General features: G+C 41.2%; 1 protein-coding gene across 1 annotated transcript in view; it reads right to left on the bottom strand.

The window, feature by feature from the left end:
- Nucleotides 1–3,451: 3,451 nt before the first annotated feature.
- Nucleotides 3,452–16,535, bottom strand: part of espl1 (extra spindle pole bodies like 1, separase) — a 53,533-nt gene continuing 40,449 nt past the window's right edge. The window contains exons 19-31 of the mRNA XM_008103584.3: nucleotides 15,018–15,450; nucleotides 13,604–13,759; nucleotides 13,223–13,445; nucleotides 12,545–12,732; nucleotides 11,916–12,043; nucleotides 11,465–11,587; nucleotides 9,058–9,213; nucleotides 8,513–8,686; nucleotides 7,975–8,079; nucleotides 6,364–6,479; nucleotides 5,955–6,038; nucleotides 5,096–5,254; nucleotides 3,452–3,993 (exon numbers count right to left, since the gene is read on the bottom strand). Coding sequence (XP_008101791.2) covers nucleotides 3,792–3,993; nucleotides 5,096–5,254; nucleotides 5,955–6,038; nucleotides 6,364–6,479; nucleotides 7,975–8,079; nucleotides 8,513–8,686; nucleotides 9,058–9,213; nucleotides 11,465–11,587; nucleotides 11,916–12,043; nucleotides 12,545–12,732; nucleotides 13,223–13,445; nucleotides 13,604–13,759; nucleotides 15,018–15,450 — 2,247 coding nt within the window. The 3' untranslated portion in view covers nucleotides 3,452–3,791. The remainder of the gene's footprint in view (nucleotides 3,994–5,095; nucleotides 5,255–5,954; nucleotides 6,039–6,363; nucleotides 6,480–7,974; nucleotides 8,080–8,512; nucleotides 8,687–9,057; nucleotides 9,214–11,464; nucleotides 11,588–11,915; nucleotides 12,044–12,544; nucleotides 12,733–13,222; nucleotides 13,446–13,603; nucleotides 13,760–15,017; nucleotides 15,451–16,535) is intronic.

Genomic DNA, 16,535 nt, shown 5'->3' with positions numbered 1-16,535 from the left:
ACGGCACCTCCCTGCCTCTTACCTGTTGAATATATTGTACTTATATGCCACACCAGAAGTCTGCGTGAAAAGTAATTTAGGAATATTCAGATTGTTTAAAAAAAGACTGAAGACAACATAATAGATTTGGCTCCCTTTCTAGCGTTTCATGGGCTGTCTTTTCCAAACTCCTATTGCCTAAGGAATGGAGGTGAGGGACCCTACTGTGCCAAGCAGATTCTTACTGTGTCAAGAGAAATCACAGACACAAACTACACTAGCATACAAGGAAACAATTCTATGAACCTCACCTCACTGATAGTTTTTATTCCTTATTATTCGACTCCTTTTAAATAAATTAAAATTAAAAGCTACCTCAAGGATAAGAGTAGAGCAGTGATTCCCAAAGTGGGCGCTACTGCCCCCTGGTGGGCGCAGTAGCAATCCAGGGGGGCGGTGATGGCACCTATTAGGACACGGGGCCAGGGGAAAGGCGAGGCCTCTTCCCAAGTGCTGGAGACAGGGCTGAGCACCTGAGGCATCTGTTAGGACACGGGGCAGAGCTAGAGGAGTGGGTGTGGCTTCTTCCCAAGAGCCCGAGACAGGGCTGAGAATCTATACCTCTCCTGAGGCACTTGTTGGGACACAGAGGGCGGAGCTAGGGAAGGGGGTGGGGCCTCCTTCCAAGAGCCCGAGACAGGGCTGAGCCTCTATACCTCTCTTGAGAGGCCTTTTAGGACTAAAGGGTGGGACTAGGGGCAGGGGTGGGGCCTTTTCCCAAGAGTGCGAGACAGGGCTGAGCCTCTGTATACCTCCCCTGAGGCGCTTGTTAGAACATGGGGGTGGGGTATAGAGATTCAGCCCCGTCAGGAACTTGGAAAGAGGCCCCACCCCCTGTGTCCTGGCAGGTGCTGCAGGACAGGGTTAGAAGCTCAGCCCTGCCTCAGAGCTTGTAACTCCTGCCATCCCAGTCCTGGCCTCCCATTTGTGGCTCTGCCCACCTCCCCCTCCAAGCCCTGCATCTTGGACTAGGGGAGAGGCTCAGTCCCGCCCTCTTGAGCAGGAGTCAGGCCTACCCCTCTAAGCCACGCCCCCCTTTCCAGGGGGAGCTGAGTAATATTTTTCTGGAAAGGGGGCGGTAGGCCAAATAAATTTGGGAACCACTGATTTATACTTTTATGTTTGTATGAATTATTTAAGTTTTATCTTTGATTATTTTTGTTTGTTATTAAGTTTAAAGTTAGGCTGCCTATATATTACTTGATACGATCTGTTTTGTGGTAACTTGCTTCTATGTTTTCCCTTTTTGGCATTGAATGTTTGCCATATATGTTGGAAACCGCCCTGAGTCGCTCCGGGAGATAGTGGTCTACAAATAATGAATAATAATAATAATAATAATAATAATAATAATAATAATAATAATAATAATAATCTGGCTGGGCTGCTCCTTAATGCTCATTTTCATAGCAAACCTAGATGTCACCAGCTATCTACCATAAGGGTAGATAAGTTAGGTACCCTAACTTAAGTAAGCCCACACAGAATGCTCGGCAAGGTTTTATTTTGTTTTTATTTTTTAAAAAACATTGTACAGCTTACTGTAAACCATAAAAGACTGAGGGTCCTGGCATCTTGGTTAATGTACAGGCAGTCCCCAAGTTACAAATAAAGATTCTGTAGATTTGTTCTTAAATCAAATGTGTATGTAAACAGGTAGATTTTTTTTAAGTGTAACTCCAACCAAATATATATACCTTTTGGATAGATAGAGAAGGGTTAACACCCCCATGGTGTTTGTTTTGCTGTCTGTGCCCCTGTTCAGAAGATTTCACCTCACTTTCTGTGACTGATAATTGGATTCTGAAAAATTTGGCTTGTGGAAACAAGGATTGGTGAGAAAGCTTCATGGAGACCCCTTTTCTCCATGATAACTCTTCTAGAAATTTCCCTTCCGAGGAGTAGACTTCTCTCACTTTTTGTTTTCTCACCCCTGTTCTTAACTAGGCATTGGGTGAGCCTCTCCCCTAGTCCAAGATGCAGGGCTTGGAGGGGGAGGTGGGCGGAGCCACAAATGGGAGGCCAGGACTGAGATGGGCGGAGTTACAAGCTCTGAGGCAGGGCGGAGCTTCTATCCCTGTCCTGCGGCAGCTGCCAGGACACAGGGGGCGGGGCTAGAGGAGGGGGCGGGGCCTCTTCCCAAGTGCTTGACGGGGCTGAACCTCTATACCCCACCCCCATGTTCTAATAAGCGCCTCAGGGGAGGTATACAGAGGCTCAGCTCTGTCTCGCACTCTTGGGAAAAGGCCCCGCCCCTGCCCCTAGCTCAGCCCTTTAGTCCTAAAAGGCCTCTCAGGAGAGGTATAGAGGCTCAGCCCTGTCTCGGGCTCTTGGAAGGAGGCCCCACCCCCTTCCCTAGCTCCGCCCTCTGTGTCCCAACAAGCGTCTCAGGAGAGGTATAGATTCTCAGCCCTGTCTCGGGCTCTTGGGAAGAAGCCACGCCCACTCCTCTAGCTCTGCCCCTGTGTCCTAACAGATGCCTCAGGTGCTCAGCCCTGTCTCCGGCACTTGGGAAGAGGCCCCGCCTTTCCCCTGGCCCCGGCCCTGTGTCCTAATAGGTGCCATCACCGCCCCCCTGGATCACTGCAGCGCCCACCAAGAAGGGGGCGGTAGCGCCCACTTTGGGAATCACTGGTATAAATTCATCAATAGGTAAAAACATCTAGATAAATAACCTTTACAGAAAAATGAGATTTGCCATAACCAGCAGGCTGAAGTAAATTCCAGTATCTAGGCAAGATTTAACATATCTAGGTGAGGATGTAAGTCAAGAGGTGTTTTACACATTAAACATAAATCACAGCACCAATGGCCTGTTTTACATCCCACAGATTCTAAGATTCCCCCTCTCAATGTTCTACAGCATTTGAGGAAAAATAATAGGAGTGAAAAATCATTTTTCCCTGCTCCTGAAATGATCAAGGATTTGGAATTCATGGTTTGAGATTCAACCAAAACTAGAAGTGGCTACCCAGTCACCACGAGTTTCCATTTTTCACAAGTTTAAAAACATTCTTTAGAACCTCTAGGACTGGTGCAGCTCATGAAGGATTCTGGAGAAAATATCTAGCCTCACCTCACCAAAACTACCTGTTATGAAATCAAAGAAAGTAATGCTTAAAACCTCTTGTTAAAAATGAAAGCAATAGACATTGTGCTAGCCTACCCTGACACAAAATCACGTCTTTTGTTATTTTCATTCCAATTTTTAATCCCTGTTATTCTTTTCTCACTTTCCTTGATTGAATTTAATGGCAAGACTGGAAATGTTAGCAAAAGTAGATTGGCCAGGACAAAATCAGTGATTTAAATTTAGAACTAGAAAGACAGCAATCAAAGATTAGATATAACTTCTCAAGAATCATAGGCCAATGATAATAGTGCATGATTCATGTGCAAACACACAGAAGGGGAGATTTGCTTTAAACTTTATTTAGGCTTTGAAACATTAAAATTCAAATAGCTTTTAAGAAACATTCATAATACTCTCTGAAATTCAAAATTTGTACATTGTGCAAATATTAAATATTTGAAAGAGCAGCCTAGGCAGAAACATTTTATCTAAAAACAATATAGGCCTTCAACAAAATATAGCCATTTTAGTGATCAAAATAATTTGCTTAGGGCACATTTTTATCATTTCTCTCCAAATGCAGTTTGCAGTTAAGGTACTCAAAAGTCAAGAAAAGTTCATCCAAATCCTTCCTAACCTCTCCCATCAGACTCCAGAAATCAGGTTCTTCTCATCTTTGCTACTGTAGAAAAACGGGGAGTCCATAGGCTATGGGAGCAGCACCAATCATGTATTTGAGTCTGGGTGCATGACGTGACTGAATGATGTACTGGAGCAGAGGGGCTCCAGAGCCTGCCTTCAGCCAGTTCTTTAGAAGAGCGTGCATGAACCGGTCAATGTCTCGGTCAGTCACATCCCATAAATTGCCCAGCACAAGGGGACTAGAAAACAAAGGGCAGGGGAAAAAGAAGACATATTTATTCTATTGATATCCTGCCTTTCTCCCACAGTGGGACTCAAAAAGACTTACAATGCAAGCTAAAACATAATAGCTAAAGAATTATGTGGTGCAAAAGTTATAGCATTAAACAAGTAATCCATCAAAGATGCTATTTAGCAATTTAAAAATAAAAACCAGATTTTGACTTAACAGCACATCCATATCTGACTACCACAACCAGTTAAAGACTGAAGACCTGTTTCAGTAGTAAGGACGTTGCCTCTTGGCAAAAAGAGGATAGAGAAGAGATCAACCAAACTCCCCACAGGAGAGAGTACCATAGACTAGAAGCAGCCTCTGAGAGGACTCTTTCTTGTGTGTTCATGAGACAAGCCTTAGCGGGTGATCAGACAGAGAGAAAGCCACCTATTGAATATCGTAAGACTCAGGCAGACTCATATAAACAGACATGGGTTCTTGAAATAGCCTGTGTCTAAGCCTTATAGACCTTTAAATATCATATCCAACACTTCAAACTGTGCCTGGAAAGAGATCACTATCTAATCAAGCTCCCGGAAAGTAAGGCAAATACACTCGCAAAGGTGGAAATTTCCATCTTCTCATTTAAGGTATCACAGTGTTTAAGGACAAATCACTTGTGTTCTAGACAACAGGAATAGTTTGATTCTCCAGCATTAATCTACTGGAATGCAGGCTAAAGTGGGGAACCACATCATGCCCAATCCCCCTATGCCAGTGGTTCCCAACCTTTGGGCCTCCAGGTGTTTTGGACTTCAAACTCCCAGGAATCCCAGCCAGTTTACCAGCTTGTTAGGAACTGTGGGAGCTGAAGTCCAAAACACCTGGAAACCCAAAGGTTGGGAACCACTGCCCTACGCATATACGTACTGGCAGATAATGTTGTATGAGATCTCCCTCCTCTAGCATGCATAAGATGAGGAAGGCATTCTGTATAACAGTTTCATTTTTTTCACATCACTCTTCGCACAACAAGTCATATAGAAATCACTGCCCAAAATTTATAGGCCTCATAGGGGATTCCAGATTAGAGGGGAGAAAGACTGACAGGCAAATCAACTTACCATCCTGCCATGAGGAACCTGAGGACCGCACCAGTTCCCTCCAGATTGCCTTGCACTGCAAGGACAGCACTGCTGCATCCAAAGAGAAGAGCCACAGACCTGCAGTCCATTTTAAGGATGGAGTCTACAAAACGTGCACCAGCACCATGCCCAGCATAACTAAAAGAAAGAGCAAGAACAAAACCCAGCACATAAAGAGGAGCAGCTTGATTGTGAATTAATTCCAGCCCATATTTAGGATATTCTTTAAACTCTGCCTATTTGTACAGTGAAAAAAATGACTTGCCTCCCTAAACATTTTCCCTCTTCCCTTGAATTTCAGCCCGTTGATTTGAATGAAGCCTGGGGGCAAGGACAACTCTCATTCTGAGTTTTCCACAATTTGAATAGGGTAGACGCACAATAAATACCACTAATGAACATGCAGAGTTTTCTAGGTTGAATTCTCCTTTTTAAAATATAAAATGAAGGGTATTATAATGCCATTAAGTTTGCTGTCATAAAGTATAAATGGCCATACAAGTGAAATTTCATCTGTTTTTGTTTTTACCATGTGATTTGGTTTTGAAATCTTATTTTCACAAAACCACTTTCTGGAATTTCAAAACTTCAAAATAAAATAGTGAAAGGACAAGGCAGCATTCTTCAGGCGGAATACTGATCTGTAACTTGGAATTCTTTCCTTCTTGCTGCTTTGGTCAATTTGTTCTCTAAGAACTGCAATGGTCTTTGTGAGAATACACATCTCATACGCTTCGGAGATGTTTGGCTTTTAGGCTTCCCCAATCCATCACGCAAAAAGCATTTCCTTTCATTTTCTTCATCAGCTTAACTGTGAGTTCTATTAAAATATACTCACATGTAGAGATCACGTTCTTCAAGGGCCAAAGGTACTTGGTCTGGAGCAGGAGTCTTTCCCACAACTCCAGTCCATCCAGGTTCACTGCCAGGTAGGTGATCAGAAGGAGAAATATGAGTCAGGAAGTGCTAATTTGTTCAGCTCAAGAAACTCCCCAAATGCCCACCTACAACGGAAACAAGGCTAGGGAGCTGCCTTGCATACAAGGTATCCAAGACCTTGCCATCGAATGTGCAAAATGACTTTGCTCTGGAAAACTGGGATTATTTGCACTACAGTTCCCAGAATCCTCAGGCCTCTAACACAAATGACTATATAACAGGGAAATTCTGGACCATAATCCAAAAAGCAGCATTTTAAAATTCTGTGAATATGTACATACATTGAACATGTGTGTGCAAACACATACCTCTGAAACCACTCATCAAACAACTTTGCTGTTCCTGGGAGGTTTCCATGAGGATTCAAGATGTAAAAGGTCTTGGTGCTATTGACGCCACAATTGAGGATTGCCTCTTTGCGATACTGTTGAAAGGGGATCAAAGAGTTGCTTTATTAGTTGAGAGAGACGCATGGACTCAGGATTTCAACCTGGAAAGATTTTCACTATCCATGGTCTGTATCTGCGGAGCAACAGTAGAAAACAACTGAAAAAAGAAAGCACACAATGATGTGAAGTGTTCCTTCATCTCAGGTGTCAGTACCATAAAAGGCTCGGTGCACTCCTCTAGTAATTAACAGCAGACTACACTGATCCAGCTAAACCTTTGTGCTGGCTCTACACATCACAAATGGAGTACAGAATCTTGCTTATATTTAGTATCAATTTATTGGTCTTCTTGCCAGACATAGAATTCCAAACAGAATCAGAACTAGAACATAGGAGTGGAACTAAGTGGTAAGTGGATAAGGTATTACTATATGTAATATTTTACAACATGCACCTCTTGTTTTTCTTGTGCAGTGCCAGGACACAAACTACTATATATATTGTGTACTTTGAAGACAGGCTTTTAAAAGATTTATACAAGAGTATATAAAGAATGTTTGGATTATTCCTTTACTGTAAAATTATTAGTGCTCATTGTGATTTTATCATGCTTGGATGTGCATAAGAACAACCTACGAATGCTTTTGGGGCTGGCACAAAGAAAACAACTCAAATGCTGTGGATTGTTCCTCCATCCAGACTATAAATATATACCCCAATAGTACACAAATATGCTTATACCAAATCAGCTAAAAGTCTCATTTAGAATCAGAGTCAGAAAACAATCTTCTAGTTCAGTAATTGGCAATGTGTACCTTTACAGATGCTGTTTAACTATAAATCCTGCCTTCCCCAACTATGTTAGCCAGGACTGATCCAAGTTGGGATTTACTAGTGTCTGAAGAACACACTCTTCACTAGTCTAGATCACTGCTTCTTAAACTGTGGGTTGCAACCTCAAATGAGGTTCCCAGTAAAAATAAAAGTTGGTCACAGTAAGAGTTTTCTGAACATCACCAAATGGCTATTTTAAACATTTACATGAATGTGTTATGTGGTGTTTACAGTTGGCTCTGTGGAAGATGCCTCAATTACACTTCTTAAAAGGACAATCAGCCTGTTTGACAAGTCTTACAAATGCTGATTTTGCATCCCTAAGGTTTTATTTTTATACCTATTTTAGGTATAAAATAGGTACTGTATCATTTGGCCAAAAACGGTCCCAAATGGAAAAGCTTAAGAAGCCCTGGTCTCTATCAAACATTGCCAGCCATAACCTCTTCTTATCTCTCCCCAAAAATATCCAGCTGAGTCAAACTTCCCGCTACAAAAGAAACAAGAGTACTCTTATCCACTCCATAAGATCTTTTGAAAATGGGTGTAGCATCTATTAAAAACTCCCCCCCACCAAAGATACCACCAAGAATCCGGACACTTATACATGTAGAACAGACACAATATTACCTATTCTACTACTAAAATTACTTTTTAGAAAATGATGTGGTTTCTGTGCTCTCATAGATTTATTACCTTTTTTGTAAGTGAACAGCTAAGCAAGAAATGCAAAGATGGCAACCGGGTCACAGGGTGGGATCTCAGGCATGGGATGTTTTCCCAGGGGAGCTTCTGCAAGTGCTGGAAAGAATGATAAGCAGTTAACTGTTAGTGTGATTGGGGTGTTGTGTATTAGCTGAGTGTCACATTTATTCAACAGTCCTGAATGAAACTGAGCACTGAAAAAAACAGAGTAACACAGGACAGTGAATCTAGGCTGGGATAATTACACAGCCTCAGACTCGACAGTGTGATTATCAATATCTTCCAGCTCTTGAAAATGAAGCTGTCCTTAGTGTCTGGGATTTAATGAAATGCAAACCCAATAAAAGAAAAGAAAAACCACAAACATACACAGGGAACCTGGCAGGTTTTTCTCTCTCATTGACAACCAGAGGGACTTTTCAGATGCGAAGTAATCACTGGCTACACTATTCAGAGGATCTGGAGAACTGCATTCCAAACAACTAATTTTCTAAGATCTAAAACATCATAAAAGATATCTTGCACCCACTTTATCCAGCACAAGGACGACGTGGCCATTTGATGCCAAACCAGTGCGGCCTCCCAGTTTGTCCACTGATTCCTGTAGGAGGTTTTGTGCTTTCTCAGGTTGAACTGGGTTGAACCCCTGTGCCAAACTCCACACATGTTGTGGGGTCAAGAGATGCGACCCATTCAGCATTGCCTGTTGGAGGACAACAGAAGTTTGATATGTGCCATTTCCGTCATGCAATCTCCACATTGTGCTGTATCTTACAGTGATAGTATGAACAAGAGCAAAAAGGACAAACTGACAGGAAAAAAAAAGAAAACTGAGACACAGGCTTAGGGAACATATCCTGTGAATGAAAATGGAAAAGCTCTAAATGTTGTAGGGAGGTAGGTAGATGACAGGGGGAAAGATAAAAATAAGTATTGTATAGGGAATTTCCCAACAATTAGAGATAATTACTCCATTTCATATTCTGCTTCTGAGAACCAAAAGGCAGGATTTTTCATCTGATTGAAAAATTCACCCACTGCTAGCTCAACTGGATTTTTTTTAACTCTCCTCACCTTGAGCAATGCCAATTCCACCTCCTCACAGCCACACTCCTTGAGACACATTTGCAAGCGGGCAGCTTCTTCTACCAGGCTGGGGTCCTCACAGGTAGGTAGTAGGGCACCCTTCCAGCAGCCCAGGATGTGTGTTTCCAGGGACTCTGTCAAAGCCTGTGGAATGGAAGAATAGCCCCGCAAAAAGTGATAGCAAGATGTACAAAATAATAGAGAATTGGTTAAACAGGATATGGGTGATAGTTCTATCAGAAAAGCTAACCTATACATTAAGATTAGCATTAAGGGGAATTGAAAGAAAATCTATTTAATAAAACTTGGAAACTATTTATTAGCAATGGCAAATTTAAACCACCAAATGTCCAAGAAGGATTGTGGTTGAGCAATTGAAAAGAACATATTGCAATAATTATATTGTAACAGATAAAATTAGAATAATGTAGAAGTCATAGAATTGAAGTTTGTTTTTATAATGCTACTAGATGTGCCCGGCCACGCGTTGCTGTGGCGAAGTGTGGTGGTATGAAAAATAAAGTATTGAGGAATTGGTGGTAGTTAGTATATGTTATTTCCTAAAGCTTGTGAATATACAATATTTCTAGTTGTTCCTTTTTTTTATCTGTTGGGGAAAGTATGAATGCTGCAATTAGCCAGAATGATTAGCATGTAATGGCCTTTCAGCTTCAAAGCCTGGCTGCTTCTTTCCTGGGGGAATCCTTTGTTGGGAAGTGTTAGCTGGCCCTGATTGTTTCCTGTCTGGAATTCCCGTTTTCAGAGTGTTGTTCTTTATTTACTGTCCTGATTTTAGAGATTATATTGTTCTGTTTTATTATACCACAGAATTTTTTTTATATATTTATGATCTTATATTATTTGCTTTGAAATGGATGATATGAGGCCCCATTCTACACAAGTGTATAAAGTCTACACTGAACTGGATTATATGGCAGTGTGGACTCAAGATAATCCAGTTCAAAGCAGATTTTGTGGATTATCTGCCTTGGCATTCTGGGTTATATAGCTATGTGGAAGGGCCTTGAGTCTACACTGCCATATAATGCAGTTCAAATCAGATAATAGGCAGTGTAAACCCTGCCCGTCTCCCGGGTGCCATTGTGGCTGAGGGGGTTGCTATGACTTGAAAGGGGCAGGGCCTAAAGAAGGCGGGGCCTACCCTTCTGACTGGCAGCAGGGGAGGAGAAAGACATAGATTGGATGACTATGTCTTTTGTGGCCAAATTTGCTTCAGCGGTTTTGTTGTTTACTCCATAGGAAAAACGCACATTACATTATTATATATATATAGATGTAAGTAATGAAAGAATTGGGAATACAGATCTGGGAATAGAACTTGTGATAAAAAATAAAAACATCACTGTAATTCAGTGGTTCCCAACCTATGGTCCATGGACACCAGTGGTCCACAAGAACCAAAATATGGTCCAAACCTCACTGTTACTACTACAAATAATAATACAGCCCAAACAAAAAAAAATTCTTGGTGTCTTCGTTTTTAGGCCTGTTCCTGGGGTTATTAGGGGTGCTGATTCAGAAAATTGGTTAGACCACATCAGCTCTAGATTAAATATGGTTTTTTGTGGGCGAGCAGATGGTGACTACTGGATGGCATATGTTCTGTATCAGAAACAGAGCCGATGTGGTCTATCCAATGCAGTTTTCTGAATCAGCACCCCAAATAATCAAATCAAATCTAAAGTTGATCAAAAGCTGATTTGTAATCCTTTTGGTACTAATGTTGAAGAGTGGTTCCTGGTCAAAAAAAGGTTGGGCACCACTGTAGTAAATTAGATAATACATTTTTAAAATAAGAAATATATACAGAAAAAGATGTTTAAGAACCAAATGAATTGGGAGATGCTATTCCCTTACCCAACAATTTTTTATAAACATTGCCTTTGAGTCACACTGCAAGTCAAAATTCAAAAACAACTGCAGTAGTTTTCTATGGATAGAAAGAGCCTAAAACAGTGGGGTCCAAACCTTTGGTCTTCCAAGGGTTTTTGACTTTTGCTCCCACAATTCCTGAGCACTGGACAAGCTGGCTAGGGCTTCTGGGAGTTGGAATCACAAACACCTGGAGGGCCAAAAGTTGGACATCACTGTGCTAGAACATTTTCTGGACCAAATAAGCCTGTAAAACCACAGGAGCAGAAGTTTACTTCTTTCTTGAGGGAACAGTCAGGTGAAAGTTGCCATGATTTACAATTGTGTAGATAACCATGGTGACAGTAGACAGTTTCACAGGGGTGGAGCCCCAAAACTGAGCTGGAGACATATATGCCGGTCCTGATTCGGCATTTCTTTTTGGCTAGTGGAGCTAGTCGGTTTCATACAGAGGCAATGTTAAGTGCCAACACATCATCTCCTGGAAACTCTCATATCTTACCTTCATTCTTTTGTCCAATGCAATCCGACCAGTCCACCAGTCCTCCTTTTCAGTGAAATTAGAGATCTCTTTCTGCTTCTCTAAGATGGCATCCAATTCACTGAGTGCTGCACTTAAAGATACCTAAGAAAGAAAAGAAAAGGGCTCGGGCTGTGGCGCAGGCTGGAGAGCAGCTGCAATGAATCACTGCAATGAATCACTCTGACCAGGAGGTCATGAGTTCGAGGCCCGCTCGGAGCCTATGTTTGTCCTGTCTTTGTTCTATGTTAAAAGGCATTGAATGTTTGCCTATATGTGTAATGTGATCCGCCCTGAGTCCCCTTCGGGGTGAGAAGGGCAGAATATAAATGCTGTAAATAAATAAATAATAAATAAATTAGCGGAAGGAAAAAACAACAACCTTACAACACATTCAAAAGGAATGTAAAAATTTCCTTTACATTATGTTTACCTGGGCATGCATGGTCTGTATCTGGATGGTCACAGGGTCAGCATCCTTCTCCAACTTTGTCAGCAAAAGGGTGTCCCCAATAGCATCAGGCTGGATGCTTACTGCAGTCAATATGCACATTGTCACCCCTGTGATGGAAAAGCATAGCAACGTTTAAAATAACAGTACTGTACTTTTAATTGTGTTACTGAACTGCATGATGGTTAAATCATTCCTTAATTTGCCAATGCTCAATATGGGCATAATCTTTTTTTCAGACCCAGCCAGGCTGGTCAGTGATCAGGTATAATGGCAGCTGCAATTCAACATTCAGAAAGCCACAAGTTCCCCAATCATACTCCAATTCTTGTTCCCCAAACTTTATCTGTTCCCTAAGACTCTATGCTAAATAAAACATCACAAATTCAAATACTTGCATCAAGTAACAAACTTGTCGTTCAACATTTCAGTACTCATTTGGAATACATAATTTACATTTTAAATTGCAGGCCATAGAATTGCAGACTACAAATTCATCAACAAAGTCTTCTGCCATAACAGCACAGAAGCCATAAGAGAGCCAGAGACCGATCTTGCCGTCAGAAAGTGCAAGTATCATCTTCACTCCTAAAATGAAGTTAATGGTTTACCATGGGGGATTTGTTGCAGCTGTTCTTTCCAGTTCTCTGCCTCCAGGTTCACTGGATTGTGGCAGTTGAATCTGAAGAGGCTTTCCAGCTCTGAGAGATGCTGGTAGCGAGCATCCCCTTTTCCTTCTTGCAGGCTAAGTGCCTCCAGCTGCTTGGCAGCACTGGGCACAAATGCCTTGTTCATTTTGCTAAGGATAAAAAAAGAGGAAAGGGGTTTGAGATGCTGGGCATCAAAGGATGCAAACCAGAGCATGAAGAAAATGAGAAGTCATTTAATTTCACAGAACTACTACTACACACCCACCACCCTCTTTCCACACATTCCTCGGATGTGTACAATAAAATTAGCGTACTGTACATGACAGATGTGTACAATAAAATGTATGTTAAATTCACAGGATTATGTCAGCAGCTTCTGTTAGAATAGATTTTCAAAGGGTTAAATGTTGAATATATACTTCCGCAGGTCTGCTTAAGGTATTTTGCTGCCTGAGGTTGAAGACAAGATAATCCCACAATCCTTACTCACTGATTGCAGCAGATGTGATACAGACATTGATCCTTAAGGCAACTTTGAAACTACACACTGGATACGAGCTGCTGATCCTTATAGAACTGTTAACAAAATTATCTTTGCCAGACCATGCCTCTTCCCCTTTCCCTGACCTCAGTTCTTACTTGAGTTTCCTGTTGGTGATAGTGAGTATCTGATGGCGAAGAGTGACAGCAACCGACTCAGAAACCAAGTAAGCAGTGCACAGTGGATCCTTGCTCCCAATGCAGAGAGCCATGAGCTGACAGAGATGGCTGTAGAGGGTCCCTGGAGGGTAATGACCAACTGCGTGGAAGGCGGTTTGTAGGGAGTCATAGACTGCGTCCATGGACAAAGAGCCCGTTATAGCTGCAATTACAAAATAATCTTGTGTCACATAATTTGTCAAGATGGCAGGTTTCAGAAGACCTGCTTTTAAGGTTTTCTCCATACAATTATACCCAATCTTTAAGTAATCATTAAGCTTTCAGGAATAAGGGGATTGGGGAGAAGACTATGGTCCTTACTGGCAGGTGTGTCCAAAGGGGTTGCAAGAGCATCCAAGTTGAATGGATCTTCACAGCTTCTCTTGTCTGCAGCCTTTAAAATCTCCCGCAAATCACCAGCATTATCTCTCCGGAGAATCTCTTGGCCATCTTCAGTGTTAAACTTCCTTCTGCCCTCTGCAGACAAAAGAATCATGCCTTTATGATCTGTGAACCAATCTCTGCCAATCCAGCAGTCATTATGAGGTGGAGAAAAAATCTGATCAAACTCAGTAGAAAAATCTTATGACATTCTTAAAAGTACAACAAAGAGTTCTACAACTCAGAACCTCCTTCCACGCTGCACTAGCATGGCTATTGTTGCTGGGATGATGAAAGGTAGACGAGCATTGGGTAGGACTATTCAGTTAACCCAGCAGTAAGCATTAATTGATTAAACCTTTCAGACGCATGAAGACCATGGAGATGTATTGTGCCAGAACACCTAAGACCCCTAGCGGAACTGGTCACTGAAAAGTATGATATAATATTGTACTATACCACAATACTGCAATACTATTAGTAACACTACATGTAATATATAATATACAATTATTATATATTATTATATTGTATTATTAATATTATATTGTATTATGTTATAGTATTATTATTATTATTATTATTATTATTATTAAAATATAATAGTATATGGATATATACACAATTATGAATATGCTATATAAAAATATAATATAATTACATTATTGGGGTTGTGGTGTGTTTTCCAAGCTGTATGGCCATGTTCCAGAAGTATTCTCACCTGATGTTTCGCCCACATCTATGGCAGGCATCCTCAGAGGCTGTGAGGTCTGTTGGAAACTAGGCAAGTGGAGTTCTTTCTTCCACCCAGAACATTATTCCACAGATATATAAACCTCGCTTGCCTAGTTTTCAAGGAGAGAATGGAACATGGCCATACACACAAGCCTTTGACAGCACAATTACATTATCTATCTATCTATCTATCTATCTATCTATCTATCTATCTATCTATCTATCTATCTATCTATCTATCTATTTCACATCTTCACAATTGCACCTATACACATGAAAGCATACAGTCAACATCTTGCTCCAATAACTTGATTCAGGAGTCTTATTGTGGAACTACCACCTCAGATTCATTGTCCAACAAACTACAGCACATATTTTACGTTTCTATTTAAACCTCATTTTGTCCTCCTCCTGCTTTGCCCAAGGCGTCTGTCACCCAACCCAAGTCTGACCAACTTCACCGGTAATCCTGAGTCCATCTGTCTCTCTCTCCTGAACTATAGTACAATAAAAACTTGGTAGAATGGGTTTCATAGGGGCTGGGAGGGACACAAATGACTTCAAAGGACTGAAAGTTGCCACCTGAAATGTCAAGGTTTCTCAGGTAGCCCAAGCTTACTTTTAATGACATCATCTTCATCAGAACACCGTAAGACTTTGAAGTTGGCCTCAAGTCCTTCCTCAATGGTCCTCATTATCTCCTTTTCTTCTTCAGCATTTTTTTCTTCTTGCTCAGCCTGAGCTCTGCAAGCGCTCCCTTTAGAAGCAGCTTTCTGGGTTACCTCAAAATGTTTTCCTTGCCTAGTGACTCTCTTGGCACACGATCTTCCAGGTTGGGATTTTGTCTTTTCCATCTGAGACCCATTGTCTGAAGAGCTCACATTACAACCCGCCATCTTGGCAGAGGTCACCTTAGATGCCTTTCGGCTAGAGGCTGCTGTCTTCTGTCTTGGTTTGCGGGTAGCAGCCACTGGTTCTTTGGCAGTGGGGAACTGGGGTTCCTGCCTAGTTTCTGGAGTATCTTCAACATCACTGTCGTCACTGAATATTACCTAGGGAAGACAAAGGTATTTACTTCTCCTCTACTCACCTGCCCCAGATTTCTTCCAGCAGAAATGGAAGTCACTGCCAAAGTTTGTAATGAAAGTAATTAACTTAAGATAGATTTTAAAAGGAAATTTGAGAAATTTCCACTAATAAAGACCACTAACTACCAAAGCTGTGTGCTGGTTAAAAACAAAATCCACTTACAAGAAAATGAAAGGATGTTGTGATTGCTCTTTCTATAGGTATCCATTTTTTCCTCTGGAGACCAATTCCCCAAATCCACGAGCAACATGGCTATTGGCCATGCTAATTGAGGGTTCTGGGAATTTTTTAAAAGTGATTTCTCCATGTGCTGGGAGAAATTTTTCAGGTATCATTTGACACAATGCTGCCAAAGAGTACTAAAAGGCTATATATGAACTGTCCAAGAAATGGGAACAGCTAAATAGCTGTTAATACAGTAGAGTCTTAATTATCCAAGCTAAACGGGCTTGGATAAGCGAATATCTTAAATAATAAGGAGGGATTAAGGAAAAGCCTATTAAACATCAAATTAGGTTATGATTTTACAATTAAGCACCAAAACATCATGTTTGACAACAAATTTGACAGAAAAAGTAGTTCAATACGCAGTAATGTTATGTTGTAATTACTGTATATACGAATTTAGCACCAAAATATAATGATATATTGAAAACATTGACTACAAAAATGGCTTGGATAATCTAGAACCTTGGATAAGCAAGGCTTGGATAAGTGAGACTCTACTGTACATGTTTTCTCTCCAAACACACTCAGAAAATGTCTCAATACTACCCTTGCTTTGCCTCTCAATGTATTAATTTGCCTCACATCAAACTGGCATTCTCTACTCGGACTGCAGCCAGTGCTTCTCCAGGTTTTCAGAACCTGGGGTCATCTACCTGCATAGTATCTGCTCTGCCACTGAATTACAGCTTGAGCATTTAAGTAGCAGCTACTTAAAACAAAACACTGACATTATTGAATTTAAAATGGGTTATGTCCTCATTATGCAAGGCAATTTGGAAAGTCTCTATATAATAGGCTTGAAGAATTTAAACTGATTTAT

Source organism: Anolis carolinensis, chromosome 2 (assembly GCF_035594765.1).
Source record: "Anolis carolinensis isolate JA03-04 chromosome 2, rAnoCar3.1.pri, whole genome shotgun sequence".
NCBI classification, from domain to species: Eukaryota; Metazoa; Chordata; class Lepidosauria; order Squamata; family Dactyloidae; genus Anolis; species Anolis carolinensis.
Note: the sequence above shows the minus strand (reverse complement) of the source record. Positions and strands in the feature narration are given on the sequence as shown.